Genomic DNA, 25357 nt, shown 5'->3' on the forward strand with positions numbered 1-25357 from the left:
TCTTTTCTGTTTCTTCAACTGTTCTGGCAAGAAGTCTTGGTTATTCTTGGCTAATCTCTCTGTCTCATATGCCACTTCTAGACTTTTAGTGTGTCCTGTTGACTCTACCTTCAAATTATTATATCTAGTCTGACCATTTCTTATTTTTCCAACACCAGCGTCCTGTTTTATTGCCTTCTAACTAGTCTCCTTATTTCTACCCTTGCTCCTTGCAGTCTCTTCTCAAAATAGTAGCAGAGTGATCCTTTTAGAACTGAAGCTGGCCCTTGTCACTCTTCTGCTCGGTACCCTTTAAGGCTCTCGCATCTCAATCACAATAGAAGCTGAAGTCATTGGAGTGGCCTGTGAGCTTTTTGACTTCATTTCTTATACTTTCTGTCTTGCTCCTTCCATTCTAGTCATACTGGCGGCTGTGCTCTTCTTAGGGCACATGAGGCGCACTTCTTCTTTTGAACCTTTACAGTTGCTGCCCGCTGTGTCTGCAGTGCTTTTTCTCTTGTAGCCACATTACAACCTCCCCCACCTCCATTATGTCCTTGCTCAAATGCCATCTTCCCAGTGTTGCCTTCTTGGAGCACCTTATCTAAAATTGTTTCTTTATACCCCCAAGGACGCTCTTCTCTTTTTTAGTTTTCTCTTCCTAACACTTATCTTCTAATATACTGTATAGCTTAATTAGTTTATTGCTCTCTCCTCCACTAGAATGGGTGGTCAGTGAGAGCAGGGATTTTTGTTTTGTTTTCTGCTGTATCCTCAGTGTCCAGAAACATCCAGGCACATAGCAGGTACTCACCAAAATTTATTTAATAAAGAAGTTCTCTGTGTTGTATACAGATATTTATGTTCTTGGCAACTGGAAAGGGCAGGGGTGATTATGTATAAGATAATGTCTGCCTCCAAGAGTTTGAGTACAGATTAGTAAAAATTGGCTTTAATACTGGCTGCTTAAGAATGGTGGTGCCATTCATGCAAACTGCTGAGGAGAATGTATAGTCCTACTTCCTTTTTTAGAAGAGAGCTATAAAAATGTTAAAAAATTTTTAAATTTAGTAATTCTACTTCTGAGACACTGTTCTAAGGATATAGTTCTAAATACTTATAGGACCAAAGAAAGGTACTGTGATATTGTGATATTGTCCCAAAAAGGGACTCTGCTGGTCACCAGGAGAACTAACCATGTGATTAGCAGGTTGGAACTTTCAGTCCTACCCCTGATCTCCAGGGATGGTAGAGGGGCTGGAGATTGAGCTCAAATGCCAGTGGTCAGTGATTTAATCAGCCATGCCTATATGACACTTCTGTAAAACCCCAAAAGGATAGGGTTTGGAGAGCTTCTGGGTTGGGGGATACATGGAGATTTTGGGAGAGTGGTGCACCCAGAGAGGGCATGGAAGCTCTTTGCTATTTCCCCAAACCTTGTTTATGTATCTCTCCCATTTGGCTGTTCCTGAGTTGTATCCTTTTATAATAAACTGGTGATATAGTAAGTAAAATGTTTCTCTGAGTTCTGTGAGCCACTTAGCAAATTAATCAAACCAGAGGAGGAGGTCCTTGAAATCCCTAATCTATAACTTGGACTTGCAGTGCATCTAAAGTATGGGGGGCGTGCGTGTGCAGTCTTGTGAACCCTCAGCCTGTAAAGTCTGATGCTAACTCTGGGTAGGTAGTGTCAGAATTGAGTTGAATTCTCGGACACCTAGCTGGTGTTCCAGGAATTGCTCTTCGGAGGTGTGGGGCCCTCCCCACCCCCACGTTGGAAATTGAGTCTCAGAACACCCTACTTAAATGCCTATAATACCAAAAAATTAGAAACGGTTTGTACGTCTGATTTATAGGATGGTAGGTATATTATGGTGTCTTAATTCATTTGGTTATTAGTAGTTGTTAAATGATGTTTACAGTGAGTTTCTAAACGTGAGATATTTAGAAATTAAAAAATTAAAAATTACAGGTAACGTGATTTTAACACAAACTTTAGCTTCATGTCTGTCAGTTTGTACACTGGTACATTATAGAGTGCTACTATTAAATTAGCTTTTGTATGTCCTGCTTGTTCTCCTGTCTGAGAAACTATCACTTGGGCATCTGCTGCACTGGGGAGGAGAAGTAGATGTCATCATTACTGCGGAAGTGTCCTTGAGGACCTTGATTGAGGCAACCCCACAGTGCTCCAATTGAGGGAAGCGCATTGCCCCTAGAAATTAGTTGCTGGCATTTCCTTGTTCACAGAGAAGTCTTTTCTGAGTATGCACCCTCAACCTTGCCAACTTTCCTTTCTTCTGTTTTCCTTCCCAGATGTTTTTCTCCTAAGGAGGACTATAAAGGAAACATTAAAATGTTATTAGTGATTATTATGTGGGTGTTGGAATGGTGAATATTGTCTTCCTTTTGCTTTTATGTATATGCTGAGTTTTCTATATGAATTTGTATTAATGTCTAAAAGCTTATTTAAAGAATCTCTGGCTAGATTGGCTATGATCTTGAGGAAGACATTCTCTGTACCTCTTATTGTCTACAAGCCCTTTCAGCTCAGTGAATTGTTCTTACTTTGGGGTATGTAGGGTTTAAGGGCCCAAGTGTGGCATACATCCTTGTAAGTGTTTTAAGTTGCCTTTTCTTTTTTTAAGCTAGTATTTCTTTAACAGTATTTGAGTTTCTCTATTTCTTTTTCTCTTGTTTTGTCTTAGAAATAATTAACCTTTGACTTGAGCTGTGGATTATCACTTAGGATAAATGTGAAAAGAAAAAAAAAGCGGTGATGGGTGAAGGATTGGATGAAGAGTAAAGCCTCTGACAGGGTACCTTTGTTGCTAGCTGATGAGCTGACAGAGTAGAGAGGCCCCTTTGGTAGGCTTTTGGGTCATGTTTGAGGGTATGCTAAGGAGACATCGCATCCTTCTCAGAGACCCAGTTGGAGCACACTGGTATTTGTTTAGAGTTCTCCACTATCTTGCACCTCTAGTTCAGTTTAAGGAATGTAACTTGAAATAAATCATTCCTGCAGTTGAGACTCTCCTTCTTTCCTTAGTATTATGCTCTGGCTTAGAGACAAATAGCTCATAAAAAGCCCTGTGTCCTACAGATATGAAGGATGGATTTTGTTTTTCTTTTGGATCTTGACACTTATATAGCAAATTAGGCTAAAAACAAAAAAGAACTGGTTTTCCATTCCACCCCCCTGAAATTTATGTGCTACATTGCCTTGTCCCACACTCTTTAATACTGAAGTCCTTGCAGCAGTTTTATTCGTAGTACTGTGTGTGTGTGTGTGTGTGTGTGTGTGTGTGTGTGTGTGTGTGTTGTGTTTTGTTTTTTGGGCATGCTGCTTGTGGGATCTTAGTTCCTCCACTAGCGATTGAACCTGGGCCATGTCAGTGAAAGTAGAGTTCTAACCACTGGGCAGCCAGGGAATCCCTGGTCTATAGACTTCTGTTTCACCAGACTTTTTATTAGAGGTGTCACTTAATCAGTTGTTTTTAGTTTTTAGCTACTCCTTGTTCTTAAATTTTTGACTTGAATTTCTTCATATTACATTTTCTGCTTAGGAGATATAGTCAGGTCTGGTTAAGTTAATGAGAATAGGGACATAATATATTTTAGCTGCTTTTGAGAATTGTCAAGGCAGTCTATTCTTTGATTAGGAAAAGCAGTTAAAATAAAATGATTATGTGCACAGGCCTATGAATTTAAACTTGGGCACAAGTCCTGTCTGTATTCTTTAGTGGTTATTTGCAGTTCCTTTGGTACTCTCTGTAACATTGGGTAGTTATTTAACCTCTCTCAGCCTCGGGTTTTTTTGTTTTGCTTTGTTTTGTTTTCTCTTGAAGTATAATGGTACATACATACCCCCAGGGTGGTTGGGAGGTCTAAATGAGATTAATTAAAACATTCAACAAATATTTGTGAAGCACCTACTATTTGCCAGGCATTGTGTTAGGCAGTGGAGAATGGGAGTGAACAATATAGACGCGATCCCTCTTCTCTTGAAGCTTACATCTTAGTGTGGGGGAGATGATTGACATATAAACAATAACAAAATCAGATAGTGATAAATACTGTGTAGAGAAGTAGAATATTCATAGAAAATCTTCCTGAGAAAGTTTCTTCAAGCTGAGTGGAGCCAGCCATTCAAACATCTGAATTGAGTGGAAAAGCCTGTTCAGGCTGGGATAACAGTTGCGTACAAAGTCTTCAAGGCAAGAAAGAGTTGGATATATACCAGGAACAGAGAAGACCAAAGTGGCAAGAGTGTGACAGGTGAGGAGAAGAATCTGGGAAAAGTCATATAGGGAGCTGGGGTACTGATTACGTCTGTAAGCCTGGTACGAAGCTTGGATTTTATTTTAGGTGCAATTGGAAGCTATCGAAAGGTTCTAAGCAGAGAAGTTGACAAGGTCACCTATTTCTTAATGAGGTGAATAAAGTTTTTTGGCCAGCTTGGATGTATATCCTCTTAAGGATGAAGTCGTATCTACTTAAAATATTTAAAAATCATGTACTATAAAATATAGTACTTCAAAAATACAGTTTAATCCCCTTATATTTCAGGAAACAGTTATTTTCAAACTCCTCATATATTCAACATCAGTGTCTTTGTGATCACCAGAGCTATTTTGTGAGTCATCTGGCAGTTTTTCAGAATGTATATGTTTCATCTGCATTTGTGATATAGCACTTTTGGGTTCTGAATATGATACCATCACTGGAAATTTTATTCCAGCCACAAGTGTAGCATTATATAACATTAGGTGTTTGATCATCTTGTAAGTATATATTTTTAATCTCCATAATGTAGCCACTTGCTGTATTTTTCAAGTGGTTTTTACAAAGTTTGCCTACAATGACAGCTGACATTTGTAATTGTGAGATATACCCCTAGAGATAATTATGGAATATCTAAATTTTTTATTTTTGCCTTCAGATGTCCTCTAAGTGTGCCAGACTACCATTAATTGAGATTGTTGTGGGCTTTCTTCCTCTAGCTTTTTTGTTGTTGTTGTCTGGCTTTTTTATTCTTTTAAAATAATCAAGCTCTGCCCTGCCAAGGTATTCATAAATAGTCATATATATAGTGATTCTCTTTGCCTGAAGGATACTTGTAGGGCAATGGAAAAAGATAATTGTTGTCTTATCACCTCTGTTTATTCTCCGAACCTTTCCTTTCTTCTCCCTGTGTCCCTGATCTTCAGGCCATATCATTCAGCTTGCTTTCCCCTCTAGAGCCATGTGTTTTGGGGGGTGTGTGTGTGTTTAATATTGTCTCCAGTTGGGAGGTGCTCTTGGCATCTAGTGGGTAGAGACCATAATGCTGCCAAACATCCTCTAATACACAGGGCAGCTCCCCACAATTACCTAGTCCAAGATGTCAGTAGTGCTGAGACTGAAAAACCCTGTCTATAATACTTGTTTCAGTACTATAAAGGGAAAATAAAATTGAGGCCGGTAGGCATATGATATAGTTGTATGCTGCTGTCCAGTCTAGTAAGAGCTGAATCTATTTGAACCACTTGGTTTGTATTGATTTGCACTTATGTTGTACTTTTATAATCCTTAGGCATTCCTGAGGGTTATGAACTTTGGTGGTGGTGGGGTGGTTCTACTCTGATCCAAACATTTTCACTTGCTTTCTGGGTTTCCTTCTCCATTGCCAGAGTATGCTGAGGGGGTAGGTGACAACTGAACCCAGGTTTCTGAAATCTTTCCAATCTAGGTAATCTGTGGTTGTGTGCACTGGGTGGTAGTGATGGTGAGTAGTGTTTAGTCAAGCCTCTTATCCCAAATCCAGTCCGAAATCCAAATCCAGGTTCTGACCTGGCCTTGAGAATGACATCATGGCTAACTATTCAGATTCAGATTGAGAGCCTAACAGAAGCTTTAGTTTCTCTTAGTCTGTTTTGAGATTAGGATGACTAGGTAAGATATAGTTTCCATGGTCTAGAGCACTGAATTCTCAGTTTTTCATTTCCAAATTACCATTTTCATGTCTTTTCTATTTTGAACCATTCTGGGAACCAGACAGCACTATTATAGTAAAATGTGTTTTCCTATTTTTTTTTAATTAATAAAAGAACAAAATTGTCCCAACACGAGTGAGGCAGTGTCATCACATTGAAGTAATATGTTCTCAACTAGCTGCGGAGAGACTTTGGGTAGCTACAGAACCAATGTATAATGTCTTCTAGACTTTTTGGAATATTGAATATAACCTTTTGATTCTTGGTACTATTTTCTTGGACCCCTTAGGGATTTAGGAATAGTTTTTAGGAGTCACTGAGTTTTGGTAAGAAGTGTGGTACATTTTTTTCTTTTAAGTAAATATGTTATCTGTATATCATTTAGCTTTATTAATTTTAGTAATCTATATTAAATTTATTTCTCAATGATTTTTATAATCCTCAAAATATCAAAATATATATTGATATATTTATTTGAACTGAAAAATGAGGTTAGACTTTTATTTGGACCAAGTTTGACTTGCCTAATTGGTTAGCAGTGAAGACTGCCTTTGTCAGTAAGGTTATGGAGCATATTTTTTCTATAAATTGAATGAAGATAATCTGTAACTTCCAAGTTTTGACAAAGTATACTTAAAAGTAGAAGATAAAGCTATTTTACCGAACATTGTACCATATTGACAAAAGTGTACTTTTTATTTTTAAAAGTAAGTTTTAGTATTTAGAGTTTCAACTCTTTGAACATATGGGATATTTACAAGTTGCTTATAAGTGAAAGCATAACAGATATTTTACTCTTATTTTAGTAAGTTATCAATTTGTAATATTTGTTCCCTTGATAACACACAGACATGCTCGCTTACACACAACCTCACAGAAAAAGTAGCATCAGAAATTTTAACACATAGAAAACCTTATGGAGGTGTTAAACATCACTGTGGTAAAATTACTGAGGTTGTTTGGCCATGTGTGCCAAAGCATTTAGAGGTGAAGTGTCTTGATGTCTGCAACTTGATCTATAAAAGAGGAGGGGGAGGGAAAGAAGGAACTAGAGATAAAGCCAAGAGTTGCAAAATGTTAATAGTTGGTGGATTTAGGTGAAGGGTATTGTTCATTGTACTATGCTTTCAACTTTTTTGAAGGATTGAAAATTTTCAGTGTAAAAATTTGGAAAAAATAGTCACAGGGTATAAAACAAATTAATTTTAAGAAGTATGTGTCAGTATTGTAAGAAATGACTTACCAGGATAAAAATATATTACTTTAGGATAAAATCATGTGGGGGAAGTAGAATGAAGAACTTCGTGAATTTCTGTAAATGGATGATGGTGGGTATAAAATTGCTATGGTTTTTAGATTTCATTGGTACATTTAAAAGCAATGAAACTATTTTATTTTAAAATGTCAGCTTATGTCAGAAACAGCCTCTTTTGCAACTCTTCAAACTTATGATGAAAATTTTAGATGCCAAATTAGAACTCTACAAGAAGGTACATGATTTTTAAAAATTCTTTTGTGATAAGTAGACACACAGATTTGAAGACCAGATCTGACTAATATTCTTTCAGCTCTTCAGGTCAGGAATATGGTGCTAAAGGTTCACTTAGTTATACTGCAGACTGGCAGATCATTCTGCGTGACAGATGGATGTGACTCTTTTAGCAAAGGCACCATGTAACTTATGAAGCACAACCATAATAACCTGTCCCAAACCTGGACTACTCCCATGGACATATAACCTTTATGATTGCTGAGAGCAATCATTGTATGTTATTATTTTCTTTTTTTAAAATCACAGAATTGTTTTATGACCTTGCAATTTCCCTTTTCTATAAATATAAATAATTTCTTTAAAAACTATAAGTTAATGGTATTACTTAGGTAATTTTTGCTGGCCATGAAACTAGTAATTCTATAAACTAGAAGTTTGTAAATGAATTTCTTTTTATTCTAATTGTCTTTAAAAAACTGTCTCAAAGGACTTTACCTTTTTTTTTTTTTCTTTTCCATTATGGTTTATTACAGGATATTAAACAGTGTCCTGTGCTATACAATAGGACCTTGCTGTTTATCCATTCTCTATATAATAGTTTGCATCTGCTAGTCCCAGACTCCCAGTCCAACCCTTCTTGTGAAAGGACTTTACTTTTGATAGTTACTTTGACTTGAGGTCATTCATATAGAATTTCGGAATGTGTACTATGAATATTGAGTTGTGCTGGATGTCACTGTGTTACTGTGTAAACCATATCCCATGGTACTTGTTGATTACTTAAATGTTCTCCTAAAGGTTAAGATGTAAATTTTGGATTGGAAGAGTGAGGCATACAAGGTGCATGTACACATTATGCAAGACTTTGGGGGCTGAAAACCATGTGTACTTTCTTTTGGACAGAAGCATTGGGAGAATATCATTCCTTTGAATAGATCAAGCCATCTGGTTAATAAAGAGACTTCAGCATGTTCTTATAACATGTTTCCTTGGTTTCATACTTAAAATGGGAGACTGTGGAGGCTTAATTTAATGAAATACAGATTAAAAAATCATCAGTTGTGTTTTCAGAAGTGTCCATAATTTAACTGTGAAAATCAGAAAATTAACATTACTGCCATTTCATTTTCAGATCAAGTTTTGTCACTTGTCTCAATGATGTCCTTTGTAGCAAGTGATCCATTTCAGAATCACACATCACATTTAGTTGACATGTTTCTTTAGTCTCCTTTAGTCTGGAACAGTTCTTCAATTTTTCCTTGATTTTAAAGATCACAGGCCAATTATTTTGTAGAATGGACCTGAATTTTGGTTGTCTGGTATTTTCTCATTATTAGATTCAGGTTATATATCTTAAAGAGGGATTTCACACAACTGATTGTATGTTCTTCTTGTATTCTATCAGATGGTATATGATTGCATTTTGTCTCATTGCTGGCAATGTTCACTGATCACCTGATTAAGATGGTGTGCACCAAATTTTTTGTATTAGTTTCCTATTGTTGCTGTAACAAACCACAACCTTAGGGGCTTAATATTACACAAACTTATTCTCTTATAGTTTTGGAGGCCAGACGTCCAAGGGAGGTTTTACTGGGCTAGTCATGGTGTTGGCAGGGCAGGTTCTTTCTGGAGGGTTTAGAATAGAATCCTTGTCTTTCCCGGCTTCTGGAGACAGCCTGCATTCTTTGCCTTGTGGCCCCTTCCTCCATCTTCAAGGGACATCACTCCAGCCTCTGCTCCCATTGTTACCTCTTCTTCTCTTTGACCCTCCTGCTTCCTTATAAGGACCCCTGTGATTATATTGGGACCACGCAGAGAATATAGGATAATCTTCCCATCTCAAATCTTTAATTTAGTCACATCTCTGAAGTCCCTTTTGCCATGTAAGATAATATATTCACTGGTTCCGGGTTTTAGGATGTGGTAGAATCTTGGGAGGGGGCAATTATTCAGCCTGTCACACTGCCCTGCTGTAAAATCATTCTTTCCCTTTCGTAATATTTTGTGGGAAGATACTTGGATCTCTGGTTCCTGTGAGTGGAAAAATGCCATTTAGAAATCAAGATCGGGGTGCTAATTGTGCTCCCTGCTATTGAGATGTCATTGTTCCTAGGCTCACTTAATAGAATTAAGGAATATGTATGTATATGTATAGGTCTACATCTATATTTCTATATTAAAAAATATTAATTCATACTGATACCTTCAGTTCCAGTTTGATACCATAGAGTTCATTCATGTTTTCTAATTTTTCATATGTGTAGCTCTTCTCTGGCAGTGAAAAACTGACTCCATTATCCTTAATATATTAACTTACTTGGTAAGTCTCCCTGCATATTACCAGTCTCCTTTTCTGCCACCTTCCCCTCCCCCCCTTACATGGCTCTCTCTTCACCACACCTGATTCTGATACCTCCTGCCACATAGCTCTCTCGTGGATTTTTTCCATAAGCATGGTGATAACAGGGTAGGTGGACTTCTTACATGGCTGCTTTGGAACGTTCTATTATACACAAAGTTCTTTTACTTATCTGACATCTCATTTAAGGAGTTTGGTTTTGTAGTTTTTTTAATATTGTGAAAAATTTTTTATTTAGTATTAAGCACCTGGACTCAGTTTAGATGATCTCAGTTTTGTTGGCAACATCCAAAGCATCATAGTCAGTATTCATTTGAACATATATCTTCTCTCCATCAGCTCTGATCAGGGTGTTGACCTTGGCCATGTCAGTGTTGTAGAGCTCCTTCACAGACTGTTTAATCTGGTGCTTGTTGGCTTTGACATCCGTAATAAACACAAGTGTGTTGCTGTCTTCTGTCTTCTTCATGACCAACTCCTTGCTCAGGGGGATCTTGATGATGACAGTGGTTAAGCTTGTTGCTTTTCCAATGATAATCGGGCTGCCTTTGGGGTGTCTTGGGCCATCCAGAAGGTGGGTGACATGAAATCTCTTTTTTTGTGTGGATGTGGATGCCTTTTAGCACTGTCTTCTTGGCCTTCCAAGCTTTTGTTTTTGGCTTTGGCTTTGGAGTGGCATGGGCTTCTTTCTTTGCTTTCTGTATGCTATCTTCATGAAAAGGTAGATTTTTATTTTAAAAGTTACCTAAAATTTTTTTAAACTTGGATGAGTTATTCAAACCAAGTGATTGTGGTGAGCTTAGTAAAACTGTATATGGTATGTTGGCTTTGGTTTAATTCCTTTTTAATTGAATTGCAGATTTTTCCTGGGGACTAAAATAATACCTTTTGTTAATAACTTATATAAACCTATTTTAACGTCTTATGGGTTTGGGTAAGTTTTCTCATTTAACATAATTATTTTCATGTTTGAAGACTATCATTTCTGCTTGGCTTCCTTAGTAAAGTGCATGTTCCAGCTCTTTTGCACTTTTTGTTATTTGTAGCAGAAGAGAAAGGAGGAGAGAATTTCTCAGAAATTACTGATTGTGTAACTAAATGTTTTGGGTTCAAGTCAGTTTTTAAGTTTTTCAGTTAGAAGTTATTAAGTCTCACATGAAAAATGATTGCCTGGTGGTTGAATAAAATTTTCCAGATAGAGCATTTGTTCTAAGTGGTAGAAAATTTAGCCTATCTTGTGAATTTTTCTTAAAAGGTTAAGTAGAGAGTACTTTCATGTTCCAATAAAATAGCATGATAATGAAGATTAGTATGGTTTTAACCCTGCTTTTGCCTTCACTGTGAAAATGGTTTAACTTATCACCTTATTTTTCTTTTTTTGACAGAGCAAAATCGATTAAAGAATATCAGAAAAGTATATGGAAGATGTATGTGGTATCGTTTACGGTTATTAAAACCCCAGCCAAATATTATTCCTACAGTAAAGTAAGTAATTGGTTTCAATAAAAAAACATATTTAGTGCTTACTCTTTGCTAGATATCATATAAAATAGGGGTATAATGGCGAATAAAAACATGTGTTTGTAAAAAAAATTGTAACCTTAGCAGGGGTAAGATGTGATTAGTGAATTTGAGAACAGTCTGAGCAGAGTAGTTTAGAAGTTCAAAAGAGAGAGAGTGTACTTCTGACTTGGGGGAGGAGGAAAGAAAGAGAAGTCAAATCTTGAAGGAAGATCTTGTATATCTTGTGTCAGGATTTGAATTTTGTCTTGAAGACTATGGAGGAATCTTTAAAGGATTGTCAAAAGCACAGAGGTGACAGGGTCAAGTTTGCATTTCATGATGATTGGAGTTTTTGAGCACATACTGTGTGCCAGGTGCTGTGCTAGGATTTTATATGTTATCACATTAGTTTTATATTAATTTCAAGGTAGATATTTTTGGTTTTTCTCAGATGAGGAAACTGAGACTAAGATGAGATAACTTGACCAAGTTCCTGCAGCAAGTAGTGGTGGAGTGAGGACCTAGTTACTTATTATTTTTGCAGGGCTATCTGCTTAAACAGGCCATTAGCATGTTTAATTAGAGTAGGTATCTTTGGTTTTTCCGAGGCTGTGAGGTATGCTGGTTAGAGCCTGGGCTTTGAGCCTTCACCCTAAGTCATCAGTTTACAGGTAACAGATAACACTGAGGGGAAGTGAAAGAGTTGCCATTATTGGAGGACTGTATCCTGTGAATTACCTACATATATCTATCCAGTAGATAGGAGGGCAAGACCTAGCAGAGGATATTAGTAAAAGTAGAACCAGTTATTTTTAAATCTTGGTTTAAATGATGGTGATAGTTTTCATCATATGTGTATTACCTAAGGAGGTTTAAATATCAGTAGTTTTCTTTGCAAGGTTTGACTTTGCCTGGTTTAGTTCCTTTGTAGAGAGAGGGAAATCTTAACTTTGGTGTTGAGTTCTTCAGTGGTGTGGGACTAAAAGGCAGAATTAGTGTTTACAAGAGTAGTTTCATGTTCACCATGTATTCCTTGCTCTTGCTTCTCGTTTTAAATTAAACTTTTATGAGGCAGCAAGGCAGATATTTTTGGCTTTCCAGTCTCTTCTTTTTTGGGCTTTGGTCAACACATTGTGGATATCTGAATCTCAGTTTTCAAGAAAAGAACCCAACTTTGTGATGTTCTCTTTAATGGTTAATAAAGAGATTTACTTAAATGGAAGTACAGATTCATGGATGTTTAAGTAAGGAAGAATTAAGTAATACTGGCAAAATTTTAGATGAGGTTGGGAACCATCAAAACCTTTTTACTACTTAACCTTGAAGCATTCTTTCAAAATTAGGCAGTCATCGTTTAATACTCTAATTTCTGGAAGTTGCTTCCAAAATGACTTATTTTTTATTTTTATTATAATTAAAAATTTTTTTTTAATTTTATTTATTTGCTGCATTGGGTCTTCGTTGCTGCACGGGCTTTCTCTAGTTGTGGCAAGTGGGGGCTACTCTTCGTTGCATTGCATGGGCTTCTCATTGCAGTGGCGTCTCTTGTTGCAGAGCACAGGCTCTAGGCGTGCAGGCTTCAGAAGTTGTGGCACATGAGTTCAGTAGTTGTGGCTTGTGGGCTCTAGAGCACAGGCTCAGTAGTTGTGGCGCATAGGCTTAGTTTGCTCCACGGCACGTGGGATCTTCCCAGGCCAGGGCTCAAACGTGTGTCCCCAGCCTTGGCAGGCAGATTCTTAACCACTGCGCCACCTGGGAAGCCCTAAAATGACTTTTAATGTATGCTTAAAGAAAAAGCACAAGACCTCAAGTTAATTACTAAAGCTGTATGTAGGGGAAATGCTTGTCTTTTCAGAGAAACCAAACATGCTTTTAAAAAACCGGGCACAGAGCAAGATGTAACGCACTATGTTTCTACCTTTGGTTAGGCTCTCAGGGAATCAGAGCGTGGCTTTATTGGTTGTAGTAGTTTTCATCAGCTGGGGGTTCTGTCATGAGCCTCTTGTCTCTTCCCTTTATTCTTTGGCCCAGAGCCAGATGCTACACGAAGAGCATCTAACTCGGGGTATAGTGTATCTTAGCTATTCTATTCCCTTTCTTCTCTACCCTTGTTTGCTTTAAAATTTTACTTTGGTAGTTTGCAATTTTACCTTTGTTTTTTGAGCTTTGTAGCCTTTTGGGGAAGTTGGCAAAACAAAATGTGGAGTTATTAAATTTGTGTGGAAATAAAGTATATTTTCAAGTGTTCTTTAGCATATTGAGTTTGAGTCAAAAGTTACCATTTCAAATTATTATCATTATTCATTCAATAAGTAGTTATTGTGTTCTGTGTATGTGTCAGGTATTATGCTAGGGGCTGATATACCGTGAATAACATACTGGCAAGTGAACAAGTGATGATAATAGAGTTTAATAAGGGTTGTACAGGGTGTGGGGAGGGGTGCCATGAAAGAACAGAGAGAGGGCTCTTAATTGGCATGAGACAGAAAAGGCTTCCTTGAGTAAGTGAGGTCCTAGTTGAGAGCTGAGGCTTGGGTAAGAGTTACTAATAACAGCCAAGGTACCATGAATTGGTTGTTTACTATCTGTGAGGCACCTTTCAGATGCTTTACATACCTAATCTCACTTAATTCTCAAACCCACACTAAAAGTTGGAAATTGAATTGTAAAAGGCTAAGAACTTGCCAAGATCTCTCAGTTAATAAGTGATAAAGCTGGGATTTGACTTAAGGCAGTTTTGTTCCAGAGCCTATGTTCTTAACTACCTCTCTCCCTAAATAGCCAGGCAAAAGTGAGACTGTTCCAAGAAGGGCTCCCTCTTTGTCTTTGGACATACAGATAGTATGGAAAGCACCTTGCAGTATTATGCCCCTAATAAGGTTTAGAGCATTATTTTGGCCAGATAGGAATTTGCACCTGAGTGCCATCTCTGTTTGTTACTCTGAGGTTAGTTGGAACTGAATAAGATCTTGTCCACATGCTCCAGGAGTTTACGATGAGCCAGAGGAGGAAGGTCATGGTTTGTACTTCTTTGTGACTATAACTGTGGTCTCCCCATTGGTCATCCTAACAGTGGTTAAAGATTGCTTCTTGGAGAATAGATAATTTGAGTTGAGTCTTGAAGGATGAATATAGTTTGGATATGCAGAGATGGGGAATGGGAATTCTAGCTAGAAAGACCCAAGAGAGCAAAAGCATAATGGTGGGCAAAGCTTAGGGAACTGTGGGAGATGGGGGTTTATTCTGTTTGAAAGTCTAGGGTGAGGAGATAGGTTGGAACTGGATCCTGGAAACTCATTCCAAGTAAACACGTTTAAGCAGGATTCCTATCATGAGAACTTAAACACATGGAATGTTTTCTTTCTGTATTTAAAAACAGGTCACTTCAGTTTTGTTTGATTAGGTCTCCTATGATTCATTTATGTCTTTGTTTAACAGTTCCAACCTAATGTAACAGATTGTGACACAAAAGGTATAAAAAAATTATTCAGTTTTATCACTTAAAGATAGCCACCATTAAGATGATTTACCTTCTATATTTTTATTTATAATAAAATTTTATTTACAAAGAATAGGATTATATTATCATACAGCTTTGAAAGCTGTTTTTCTTTTTTTTTGACTTAACAATACAAGGTAGATAATCTTCCACAGCAAATATTTTTAGTGTCTAGGTAGTATTTCTCTATGGATGTACTGTTATTTTATCTGTTCAGTACTCTGTTGATAGATATTTATGTGTGTATTTTTTCAGCTATTAATGATATCTGTAACCACCCTTTTATACTTTATAAACTTAATTTTAGTTTATTTCCTTCTAAATTTCTTGAAGTGGAATAGATTGTTTAAAAGGTATATACTTCTTTAGGGCTTCTGATAACATTATTGCCAGATATTCCTTCAGAGTGTAGAATGTATGAGAATTCCTTTTTACCTTAGCCTCTCCAACACTGGTAATATCAATCTTTTAAATGTTTTTACTAAATAGAACATATTGAAGAGAAAAGAATTTAGGTTTTTTTTTCCTAACTATATATTCTTTTATATCCTTTTTTAACCTGTTATGCATATCTTTCTGTATCTGTTAGCTCAGAATGTTCCATTGTGTGGCTATATCTTGGTTTAATTAAAATTAGTCTCCTATAAATGGTTTATTTAATTAGTTCCTTATAAATGGACATTAAGGTTGTTTCCAAATTTTTAGTGTTATAAACAAGGCTACTTATTCATTTTTGCACAATTGACCCATTATGTATTGTAGTTTGTCTTACTAAAAATATAATTATAAGGTCAAGAGCAATTCTTTTTTACATTAAATGGTTAACTGAATACTAAGTATTAATGTATTTGGTCTTATATATAGTGGGTTCAATAAGTTAATGAGTTGAATTAACGTCTTACTTAAAATTTTGCAAATAGTAACTGAGAGAATATTATATGCCAGGCATTGCTGGATTCTAGAGAATTCCAAGGTGAAAAAAGTGCTGTCCTTATTATGTCTTACAGTCCAGTGATTTAGAATTTGAGTCAGTAGCACAGTGACATGAGACTGCTTTAGATTGTTTTATGCCTTGATCTTGTCCATAATGTCTTTAGAATCTTAAAGGAAAACCGTATAGTTGTATTTATTTATACCTCACTTATCTTTTTTCCGGACAGGAAAATAGTTCTGCTTGCAGGATGGGCATTGTTCTTATTCCTTGCATACAAAGTTTCCAAAACAGACCGAGAATATCAAGAATACAATCCTTATGAAGTATTAAATTTGGATCCCGTAAGTAATATTTTTATATAGTGCACATTAGTTTAATGATCCCTTGAAAATGCTGTAGGCCCACAGCCTAAAAGAAGTTGAGCTGTGCCTAAAGAAATCAGACTCTGGTCAGTTTAAAAAGATATCTGTTATTCTAATGCATATATGTTTTTTATGCTACAGATGTTGATTGCCATCCTGTTAAGGGTTGGTTTATAATTGCTAAAATATAAAAATATTTGAAGATGAGATGAGAAGTTAGTGAGTATATTTTTAAAAGACATTTCTAAGATAGGTTTAATGCAAAGTTAGAACCAGGAAGTTTATTTATGTTAGTTGGATGGGACCCTGTGTTGACACTAAGACAGTATGTTGTCTTTATGTCTTATAAAGAACTGGTGTCTTTCTCAGAAATTCAGGTTGACCTTAAGTGTACCTATTAGGTGACTTTCTTGACTGAACTTGATTGATGGGTCCCAGTAGAAAATTGGTCTTTTAAGTTTTTCAGTGGAAAGTTAGAACTGAAGTGAATGCTAGAGATCATCAAGCCTTTTTTTCTGATGGAAAAAATGATGACTAGAAAATTCATGTCTTGTCTGCTGTCCCATAACTTAGTTACCAGGCTGAATCTAGGGCTCTTTGCATGTTTTTCCCCTATACTACTTTCTTTTACTTCTAGTCTCTGCTCAGTAAATGGCTTGATCCAGAGATTCATATGATACACAGTAAGAAGTGTGTTCATCTTCTAGTTTTCTGCTTTGGAGAAGAGACGTTTGCACATCATCTGAATTTTCTTACTGTCATGATCATAGCGATCGAGATTTTTTTAAGGTTTAAAAGTTTGGGGGCAACTTAATGCCATAAAAAATCAAATGTGAAAAATTTATTCATAGAAATTGAATCTAATTAGGAAACAACTAAGGTAAGCTTAAGTATTTACTTAATATTAAAATATTGACAAGCAGATGAAGCCAGATATTCTTCAGATTGTTTCTTAGAAAGGAAGTTAACCTTTGATTTGAGTTTTTTTCAGCCAGACAATTTACTGTGATTATTCTTTGATATTTAAATGTCACTGTCATTTTATTTTATTTAAATAGCATTATATAGTATCAGTCTCAAATTGTCGGTGCCTAGGGTATTGCATGGCACATAGTAGGTACTCAATAAAATAAAATATGTTGGACAAAATAAATATTTTTATTTAAAATATTTAATATTTTAATATTTAAAAATTATTTATTTACAGGACAAGATTTATAGGATGAAAACTTCATTTTCTGTTTCTGAAAATATTGAGTTGTTCAGTATTTTAAGTGGGATGGATCATGTTTGTATAGCATTGTGCTTATTTTTACTAAAACAAAGCCTTTTCTTTTAGGGGGCAACAGTAGCAGAAATTAAGAAACAGTATCGCTTGCTCTCACTTAAATATCATCCAGATAAAGGAGGGGATGAAGTTATGTTCATGAGGATAGCAAAAGCTTATGCAGCGTAAGTATTATAGGACCCATTACACATTTTTAAGAGTGGTAAAGATAGTTTTCTGTTTGAATAAAATAGTAATAAATAAAATAGTTGTCACACACTTTTATTAAGTGCTGACCTCATATGTTGAGTCTATCATTTATGGAACCACCTGGCAACCTGGAAGCAGTAATTTAGCTAAATCTTAATTTTAAGTAACTTACAGTAGTGCTTTTGCCATGTGAGTTGGTAAATTAAGTAGTAAGTGATATATTAATTCCGCTATTTTCAAAGCATCCTGATTAGAAGAGGATATACCTACACCTTGTTTTCATTTCTAGGCTTTTTATTAGGCTAGATCTAGTTCTTTTGTTTGGCATTGTAGCTTGTTTCATTTAAACTGTTTAAAGGTGAGTTTAATTTTTGGGAAACAGGATACAGTATATAAAATTTGAAGTAGTTATTCCTTGAGTATTAATATTACAAGAGATAGAAAGTTAGCTGGACTCTTCAGGAATCATATCCCACACAGCTCTTACCTTGAATTAAAGAGTAAACTACAGACAAGATGTTATCTGTTTTTTGAGGACTCAGTGATGTGTGTAATTTTGTAAGCTAACTTTAAAAATATGTGTAAATAATAGGATACACAGGTATAATAGCAGGCTGTGAAAGTGGAATGCGAATGACAAAAGTTTGGATATATCATCTTACGCATTTTTGTGCTTAATAAAAGTATATTGACTGTGTGTCCTCTCCACCTACCACCCCCCACCACTCCCCTGCCCTTTGTGAATATGTTTCTGTAACAAAGTAACACTTTTAGGAGCTTCTGAAGTGTGCACCACATTTTCTTTTCTACACAGCAGATATCCTCCAGGTTGCTGTCTTCCAGTTGGGGTCTCCTTTTCCCTTTTTTCAGTGTGTCTCCTTCAAGCATTTACCCTTGTTGCACAAGTATTGCAGTGCCCTTAGTTGCTATCTTCAGGTAATTTAAGAAGAACTGAAGATTTCCAGAGGAAGTCAGATAGCCAAGATTAATTTGGAGTTTTAATTTTAGTGCTTTTGGTGCAGTTATTTTTTTTCCCCCTTAGTTTTCAGGTATTGTAACACTTTCAAGTTCATGATTTTTTTCTCAAGTTACTGGAAATCTGACTATGATGTATGGTCACTATTCTAAAAAGTACAGAAGAATAATATAGAGCCTTTGGTTTTAACTCTGTTACATGGTCAAGGTGTAGAATGTTTTGTATATAAAATGTGTTAAGTAGTTGGTGGTCTATCAGGCAAATGAAAAAGTAAAATGATTAGGGGAGCCAGAACTTTGAGTTCTTGTAGCTTGTACAAGCATAACTACATTAATTAAAAGGGTGCATTTTAGTGAATGTAGGTTCTGAGTGTTGAGTTGAAGCTGCTATCTCATGCATAGCTCTGGCAGCCTAAGTTATATAATTCAAGCAACTTGTGGAATGCAGTTATAGGCTTTGATCTACAGAGTTTTTCAGAATTTGCCTTGGTTATTCAGGCTATTTTCTCTTCCCTTATTTACTCATTACAATAAACAAGCTGGACCATCCCTTGTTTCTTCAGACTAGATTGTATCTTAAAGGAAAGGAGGTATAGTTATTTTTGAGGAGTTAGACCAACTATGAATATCTGAATCGTTCTTCTGGATGTAGTTGGGATTTTGCTTTTAGGTGTAAAACCTGTGTTTAATCTACTTTATAACAAGTGGGCAGCATGGATTAACATCCTTAAAACGATTTTAATTTTTGAAAACATATGTTTTCATGTATTCTTACATATGAATATATAACTTACATCTACATAGTCAACTCAGGCCCGTCACATATAATTTAGTGAAAGCATTCTCTGGATTAGGAGTTATAATCTGAGATCCCTGAAACTTTATACAGAATTTGTGTGTGTTTGTAAATGTACATTTTTTTTCCAGGGCAAGAGGGGCATAGATTTCATTTGATTCCTGATAGAATCTATGATACAACCTCCCATCCCCAAAGTCAAGGGATGTAATCATGTTAGGAAACTTTATACTCATTGAATTAAAAAAAATTATGTTAGCACCATTGATATTATTTAAGCTTGTTATATATAAATTCTGCTGAAATTGCATAGCCTTTAAGTTCTTTTTAAGACCCAGGAATGGATACTGAAGCACTTATAAGTAGCAAAAAATCAGTTGCTTTCTTACACTTACTTTTTTAAAAAATTGATCATTCCTTTGTACAGGGTGGTTACACAACAGTTGTATGAATTGGTTTAATGAATGACTTAATGGAATTTTAATCAGGTATATGTGCAGATTGAAAAATAAGTGTTTCTCTGACGTGAGCTGTGCTTTATTTCGCAAAATCTAAGGGCATTGAACAGAACAGTTTATGGTGCTGCCATCATTAGAAAGGCAGAGGGGACAGAGATAATTATTTTGGGGAAAAGAATCTGAGTAGGAGACAGAAAATTGAAAGAAACAATAGCTAAAGCTCTGGATGGGGTGGACAGTTGCACAGGGAAACCAAGGCAAAAGTTTTTGAGAAATATCCTTCCCTTAGCAGAAAAGAATCCTAGCACGACTCTTTATAAACTTGCAATCTAATAATGCCTTTTATTGACTCCTGTATTTTACTGTGGCCGTCGGTCAAATAGTGTAAGTGGAGTTATAGTTGAATAAGGACTAAAGATGTCAAGGTGCTTTTCATAAATGACCAAATTGATAAGTTTAGAAATATTTTCAAATCATTGAAAAATTTTGCACTTGTATTAATGTACTTCTACATTCTCTCTCTCAACTTGGAGTTTTATTGAATAGAAGGTACACTGTATCTTTTTTTTTTTATAAATTTATTTATTTAATTTATTTATTGGCTGTGTCAGGTCTTCGTTGCTGCACACGGGCTTTCTCTAGTTTCTGCGAGCGGGGGCTACTCTTCATTGTGGTGCGCAGGCTCCTCATTGTAGTGGTGTCTCTTGTAGAGCATGGGCCCCAGGCGCATGGGCTTCAGTAGTTGCAGCACATGGGCCCAGTAGTTATGGCTCACAGGCTCTAGAGCACAGGCTCAATAGCTGTGGTGCACAGGCTTAGTTGCTCCGTGGCATGTGGAATCCTCCCAGGGCAGGGCTCGAACCCATGTCCCCTGCGTTGGCAGGCGGATTCTTTACCACTGCGCCACCTAGGAAGTCCTACATTGTATCTTAAGTGAATACATTCTGGGAAATAGAAATATGGCTAAAATTAGATTTGGGCATAAACATAATCTTTTGCCAATTGGTCTGCAAATGCCTTCCTTATTATATTATGGGTCCTTTTTTTTTTTTTTTTAAATGTATCTGCCTTTTCTCCTTAACAACATTGTAAAGTTTTTGAAGGAATTGGAAATTTCTTTTAATTTTTTTTTTTAACATCTATGCTGGGACTTGGAATAAAACAACTCTCACCCTATGCCTTGAGCTGTTGCCCAGGTCAGGGGTTATATTTATGTTTAGGTGTTTAAAAAAATCACTGTCAGTTTCACATTGCCTAGGTTAGGAAGCTGTTGCTTTAGTAGATATTTTCCTAGTCTTACTGCAGGTTGGTTTAGGAGAAAATTGTGATCTCAGAACAATGCAAATGACCTTTTCCACAGCGGTGGAATTTTATAGGTGTTATTTTTTCCTTTGAGAAGTGGTGCTAGTTTTGGAGAGATTATTATTAATCATGTATTAAGTTTATATTTAAAAAATAGGTGTGTATCATTATTAAAGTAAAAACATGCCCACTGAAGAAATTTTGGGAAATATCTGAACATGTAAGATCTTAAAAAGTCACCTATAGTCCTCCCTGCCTCCTTAGAAAATATAGTAGCCTTTAAAGTTTCATCTTCTGTCTTGAACTGGCGAAACTTGAGAACCCATGGGCCAACTAGGAGTTTGTATCTGGGCTCAATAGTTAGCGTTTTCTGTTAATGCTGAGTTTCTTAGTTTCCCCTCCCCCCTTTTTTCTGATTTCAGAGAGTTTTTTCTTGATTCTCAGAAATTATTATCTTTAAGAAACGAGTTGGTTGGTTAATGGAGTTTGTGTATATGAGTACTTATTTTTTCAGATGTGGCTTTTTAATTTTGCACCTTTGTTCCTTTTATGCTAGTTTAACTGATGAAGAGTCCCGGAAAAATTGGGAAGAATTTGGAAATCCAGATGGGCCTCAAGGTGTGGTAAATGATGATTAAAAAATACTTGGGTTATGGTATGTGTATATTATGAAAATGTTAACTAGATTGAAAAGAATGTTTTGATTTTCTTAGGTTGTGAGCAGGAGAATTACAGCCACAAGGAGTTAAACAGATATCTAAACTGAGTTCCCTTTAATTAACTTTTACTTTCTTCTTCTTTCTAGAGATTAGAGCTTTGACTGATTTAATGAGAAGAGTAGTCAGTCATTATTCATCATTTCCAGTTAATAGTTGATAAAAATTGGATGAAAAAATTGGTTTTTCTTTACTGACTAAACATTTTCTCATATATTCATTTTTCATATATTTCTCATATACTCAGTGTTTAAACTCAGGACATATAAAAGAATTACATACAAAAGTGTTCTGGGAAGAAGGAATTCATGTACTTCGAATTTTTTTTCTTCTGGAAAAATTTAAAGTTTCAGATATAAACCGTGTCTATCAACTTTTGTGTAATAGGGGCAGATAATAAGATAATCTTAAAGCTTTTTTGGAGAGGATGGGGAGACAGAATTTGGGAATGTAAAGAAATAAAACTGGAAGTGGAGACTCCTCAAAAAATATTCTTCCTGTTTTAGCCACGAGTTTTGGAATTGCCCTGCCAGCTTGGATAGTTGACCAGAAAAATTCAATTTTGGTGAGTACGTTTAAATAAGACACATTACAGTGTGTTTGATATATCTTAGTAATATAAAGATAGCTTTACAAAGAATATACTGGTATGATGTTTTTAATTTAACTGTGTGTTGTGAAAACTTTTACATAATGGAGAAAAGAATTGGTTCCTATTATTAGGTGCTGGTTTGGGGCAGTGTGTTCTCGGTAGTTTTAAAACCTTAGAGTTGTGGTGATTTCTTTTGGAGGTAGTTTCAGATTGAGTCCTACTCTTGGTTTAGGGAACTACTGTTTTTTATGGTATCTACATTTATCTTAAGTAGTGCTCAAAATTTAAATTATCCTTTATTCCACACGTACCCAGGCTAAATTAATTTTAATGTGTGCTAACATAATGGTACTGCAGGAGGCAGTAGAGTATCAAAGTTCAATCAGTGATAGAGGCTGCAGCTCCTAAAACATCAAGAATTATCTTAACCTATTGTTTGGGAATTCCCTACTTCTCCTTTCTTGAAAATAATTACCTAGGAGCTTTGAAGCAATAAAAAACAAAATCCATACAGTCTGTCATTTTTTTGAAAATGGGTATTTAATGTTATTTTATGTCTGTTTATTTACATGTTATCTTCCAGGGTATAGAGTTGCTGTATATAAGCATGTTTATTATGCTTAGGGTTATTCAGAATACTAGAGAAGAGAAAGATAGTTAGCTACCAGATTTGTGATCTAGCAGTAGGACAGAAATCTAAGGCCAATAGATAGAAATTAAAATTACTTACAAACAGAGAATTATGTGTTCTGTTTGATATTTAGGCAAAGAAACCAGGTTCTGTCATTTATTTCCAAGGCACTGATTAGTTGCCAAGGTCTAGATATATCATACAGTTGACCCTTGGACAGCAGGAGCTTGAACAGTGTGGGTCCACTATATGCATATTTTTTCAATAAATATGGGCTACCGTACTACACAGTCCATGGTTGGTTGAATCTGTGGATGCAGAACCCCAGATAATGGAGAGCCAGTACTAAAGTTGTAGGTGGATTTTCCACTGCAAGGAGGTCCGTGCCTCAGCCCCCACGTTGTTCAAGGGTCAGCTGAAGTTGGCCCTCCCTATCGACATGTTTCGTATCCATGGATATAGAGGCCCTACTCTGTTGCCACTGTTCTATTTAAAGGACATGAGCATCCCTGAATTTTGGTATCCTTGGGGGTCTTGAAACCAGTTTCCCGAGGATACAGAGGGATGACTACATATGCTGCAGGTTCCCTATCTTCAAGAGGAAAATAATAATGGTACCTTCCTCTTAGAGTTTGAAAATAAGGATTAAATGAAGTACTACATGAGGGGTGCTTTTTAGTAGTGCTTCCCCCATGTAAGCCTCAAAATAAGTGTTTATGGATGTTCTCATTTACCTGATGAAGGCTATAATTTTTTTCTCTCCTTTTCAATTCAAGGTTTTGCTTGTATATGGATTGGCATTCATGGTTATCCTTCCAGTCGTTGTGGTAGGTTCCAGCTCTTTTTATTAACATTTTTTAGGGAAGGGAATTGGTGGCATGCTTTGGAGTCGCCTTATAAGACTGCAATTTGTATCAGTAGTACAGATGTATTTAGAATTTAAAGTGAAAGTCTTCCTTTACCATCTCCCCCAACTTCATTTCTCTGTCAGAGATAATCATTGCTAAGTTTGCTGTTTTCCTTTTCAGATATTTTTCTATGCATTATGTATATATACGCATGCGCATTTTTTAAAAAAGTGACCTTACTATATATATTGTTCTTTGACTTTTTTTTTTTGCTTCGTATAGGGGTACAACATGTAGAACAATTTCATTTTTAAAAGCAACTGCATAGTACCTCATGTGGAGATACCATAAAGTTTGTGATTTTATTGTTTATTATTTTTGTGACTTACTGATCTTAAGGTTCGCGTGAGTCGCATAGTGAGGCTAACAATTAACCTGTCTTGCCTTCTTCGTAGGATTGTTGTATGAGAATCCAACTGTATGGAATAATGTGAATGAGAGTAGTGTATCAGCTATAAAATTGCTCCTACACTTATTTGTCAAATATTTATTGAAGACATGCTATGTGTCAGGAATCAGCTTGTTGATTATAGCAGCAGGCTGTTTCATTCCTGTTTTGTCTTTAAATGATTTCTAGCTGAAATTTAAATGTTTTAATCATATATATGCAGTGAGGTATAGGTTGGTGTTTAGGCGTCAGGCAGCATAAATATTTGGCAAATAAATCATTTGAAATATGCAACAAAGGCATTTGTTCTTTTTATTTATGAATATTTAGAAAATTTGAGCATTCTTCATCAAAGTTAAAACATTTGTTGTGGGTTTCATGCTTTATTTCTTGTTTAATTTTGCGTTTCAGGGCTCTTGGTGGTATCGTTCAATACGCTATAGTGGAGACCAGATTCTAATACGCACAACACAGATTTATACATACTTTGTTTATAAAACCCGAAATATGGATATGAAACGTAAGTAAATTTAAGTAACTGTGATATTAGATTATTTTCTTAGTTATTTATGTGGAGTTGATATATATTCAGCTGGAGAAATTCCATTTTATAGTTGTAGGGATATTCAATTCATTATAGCTAAAGCTGGAGGAAAATGCTAGCATCCTTTATCATATTTCTTGATCTGTAGTTCTGTTTTTCCCATTTACTCAGTTATATGTATATATTAATATATATTTTTTTCCCTCCAGAAATTTTATGGTAAAGCTTCTTGTGGGCTAATTTTGTAATAATACCAACTAACATTTCTTGAGTATTTATTGTTGCCAGGCATTGCTAGGCACCAGGCATGTATTAACTCATTTAATCTTTGTATGCCCCCATAAATAAGTGCTGTTTTTAAACATATTGTATAGGTGAAGAAACTGAGCCCAGGGATACGCAGTAAGTGACAGAGCTAGGATGAAACTCAGGCAGTGTGGTTCCCAAGCCCTAAACCAGTACAT

General features: G+C 35.9%; 1 protein-coding gene across 1 annotated transcript in view; it reads left to right on the forward strand.

Moving 5' to 3' along the window:
* SEC63 (SEC63 homolog, protein translocation regulator) overlaps positions 1-25357 on the forward strand; it is a 60725-nt gene that overhangs the window by 8589 nt on the left and 26779 nt on the right. Inside the window, exons 2-8 of the mRNA XM_057739093.1 lie at positions 11194-11293; positions 15971-16085; positions 17446-17558; positions 21671-21732; positions 22337-22395; positions 23830-23880; positions 24761-24869. Of these exons, the coding sequence (XP_057595076.1) occupies positions 11194-11293; positions 15971-16085; positions 17446-17558; positions 21671-21732; positions 22337-22395; positions 23830-23880; positions 24761-24869 (609 nt within the window). The remainder of the gene's footprint in view (positions 1-11193; positions 11294-15970; positions 16086-17445; positions 17559-21670; positions 21733-22336; positions 22396-23829; positions 23881-24760; positions 24870-25357) is intronic.

The sequence above is a fragment of the Hippopotamus amphibius genome, chromosome 6 (genome assembly GCF_030028045.1).
Source record: "Hippopotamus amphibius kiboko isolate mHipAmp2 chromosome 6, mHipAmp2.hap2, whole genome shotgun sequence".
NCBI classification, from domain to species: domain Eukaryota; kingdom Metazoa; phylum Chordata; class Mammalia; order Artiodactyla; family Hippopotamidae; genus Hippopotamus; species Hippopotamus amphibius.